Below are 2594 nucleotides of genomic sequence, written 5' to 3'. Positions count from 1 at the left end.
CAGTAGCATTTTTTCCCTCAGTTACCTTAGTAATTCTGATGCCCAATATAAGAAAACCCAACCTCCTAACTTCTGGTTCCAAGATATCTGGGAGGAGGGCTGTCTAACTCTGTGATCAGCCTTTGGAGTCTCTGCTGCGGGTCTCATTCTGGAGAGCGACAGTGAGCAGTAAGTAGTGTTTGCTTGTCCAGCAGCCCCTCCTAGATATCCTGCCCCGCCCTGCTAGTTCCGCCAGCTGACCCAGAACTGGTAAAGCCAGAGGCACCGGTGCGTGTATATTGTCACAGACCCAGGAGGGGAGCAAAAGAGATGACCCTCCGTTCTGGCCTCTCTCTATTTTCTACTTCCTGCCCACATCACTCTTTACTCTGTTCTTTTCCTTTCTTCTCGAGTTGTCCCTTATCATTTGGAAACGTAGAGCATCCAGTTGACCAGCCACCACTACACCCCTGCTACCCTCTGCGTCATCTTTACCTCCAAGCAGCCTCCTGAAAAGACTGGGCGTTACAAAATGCCTCACTGTTTTCATCTTCGCCTGATTTCTGGAAACTCCTGTGATCTGAGTGCCACCGGATCCTTAACCTTTTGTTGTTGTTGTTTAGTCGCTCAGTTGTGTCTGACTCTTCTGTGACCCCAGGGACTATAGCCTATATATCCCAGACTCCTCTGTCCGTGGGATTTTCCAGGCAAGAATACTGGAATGGGTTGCCTGCCATTTGAGTGGGTTTCCTTCTCCACAGGGGTCTTCCTGACCTGTATTGGCAGGAGAATTCTTTACCACTGAGCCACCAGGGAAGCCCAACTGTCTTTTAGCCAAGTCCAAAGCCCTTTTCTCCACTCTTCATTTTCCTAGAAACTTCTACACCACTTGAAAATTTGGGCCAGATTTTCTCTCCTGGATTCCCTTTGTCTGTAGGCATTCAGATGTCCTTTCTACCCCTTGAGATGCACACCATGCTTGTCACTAGCCCTCCTTTTCCTTGACTCTGGGTAGTGGGTTTCCTTAAGTAGGGTGACCATATAATTTTTCATCCAGACCAAGCTATCCTTGGGAATTAAAGGATGAAAAATGCCAACAGGCACAAACAGAGCTCATCCCAGGCAAACAGAAGTATCTGGTCACCCTCTCCTTAGGTTCAGTGGGGGAGGAAGTAGAGAAGAGCTAAGGACAGGATGCAAATGACCATAGGTTAAGGAGCATTCATAAATCCATCTTAGAGTGGCTTAGCTACTTCTACTTAGAATCGCAAGTAAAAAAATTCAGCTTCACATTCACGAATGAATCCAGTTACCTGAGAAGTGTCAGAGAAGATTAGGGAAGAAAAGATGGGTGGGGAGAGAGGTCAAGGAGAGGAGAAGTCAGAGCTTGATTGGAGCAGGTCCTGTGGTCCCCTGTGGGTTTGCTCTTACAGGTAGAGATGAACTTGGTGCTTAAACCTCTTCCATGCCCTTTTCAGCCCAGGGTTGCCCAAGATCAGTAGCACTGAGTGGCCAGCAGGGTAGGCAGCCATGACGATTTTGCACAAAATATTCCAGGAGCTGTTGGCGGCAAAGATGTTAGATATGGAAAGAAACAGAGCAACTGCATTGAGAATGTAGAAGATGAGAAAATAGCTGATGGCTTTGATGGCCCCCAGGTGAGCCTCCATGCTGGGGTCCCTGGAGCCAGTGGCGTTGCTTTTCATGTGGAAGGTGTGTCTTTTGAGAGAGATGATCAGCAGGGTGGCCGCCAGCATAAACATGATCAGAGGGATGAAGATCCCCAGGTAAAGGGTGGTAACCAAGTTGCCCATGTTGGTCTCGGAGAAGTACACCTTCTCAGTGGAGTTGGAAGAGGGGATGGGGACGGAATTGTTCACGTACACATTGAAGATACCTCTAGAGAAGGGAAAGCTGGAGCAAAAGGAGAAGAACAAGGAGAGCCTCACAAGCCCAGGCATCAGCCCCATGACCTTCCTCTTCATCACGGAGAACCATGGGTGAGTAAAGCTTGCGATTCTGAGACAATAGAAGATATTGAGCCAGGCAGCAAGCCAGAGGTTGGAGTAGTTCAGAAACATGACGATGGTTTTGAAAAGTATGTATACTCTTTTTTCATTGTAGATGACCCAGAACAGCAGACTGTACGTGTTTTCCAGCATCATCCAGATCTGTAGCAACAGCCTGGAAAAGCTTAGCATGAGCAGAATGCAGTCACCAACGGGGAGTCTTTTGCCTCTGACCCACTCGGCTCCTTGGATGACGGTGATGAAGCCATTCCCCACAATGCCAATGATGCACTCTATTGCAGAGACCACCAAGGTGAAGACAATCTTGAACCTGGTCGTGTCTTTATCCATCGCATCTGTGTTCACTGTCACCATCCTCTTTGGCTCGGATGTTCAGATTTCTGCCTGAAGAACTGGTACCTTCTCTGCAACTGTCTGATCCTGACTCAGTGTAATTATGTTTTTTCTTTCCAGTTAATGGTAATTGCCAATTTTTCTTCATTTGCTTGTCACGTGACCACAAGTTAGAGGCTTGAAATGCAAATGATGAGAGGATCTGGTTGCCGGCTGTCTCCATTTTTCATCAAGACCCATTTGTCTTGGGCT

The 2594-nt window shown here is 47.7% G+C and overlaps 1 protein-coding gene across 1 annotated transcript; it reads right to left on the bottom strand.

Annotated features, from left to right (window-relative positions):
* Positions 1 to 1406: 1406 nt before the first annotated feature.
* LOC120877698 (taste receptor type 2 member 40-like) lies at positions 1407 to 2363 on the bottom strand. Its single transcript, XM_040260050.1, has one exon. The coding sequence runs from the start codon at positions 2361 to 2363 to the stop codon at positions 1407 to 1409; it is 957 nt and encodes a 318-aa protein (XP_040115984.1).
* Positions 2364 to 2594: the final 231 nt, after the last annotated feature.

The sequence above is a fragment of the Oryx dammah genome, unplaced genomic scaffold (assembly GCF_014754425.2).
Source record: "Oryx dammah isolate SB20612 unplaced genomic scaffold, SCBI_Odam_1.1 HiC_scaffold_18, whole genome shotgun sequence".
Taxonomy (NCBI): Eukaryota; Metazoa; Chordata; class Mammalia; order Artiodactyla; family Bovidae; genus Oryx; species Oryx dammah.
Note: the sequence above shows the minus strand (reverse complement) of the source record. Positions and strands in the feature narration are given on the sequence as shown.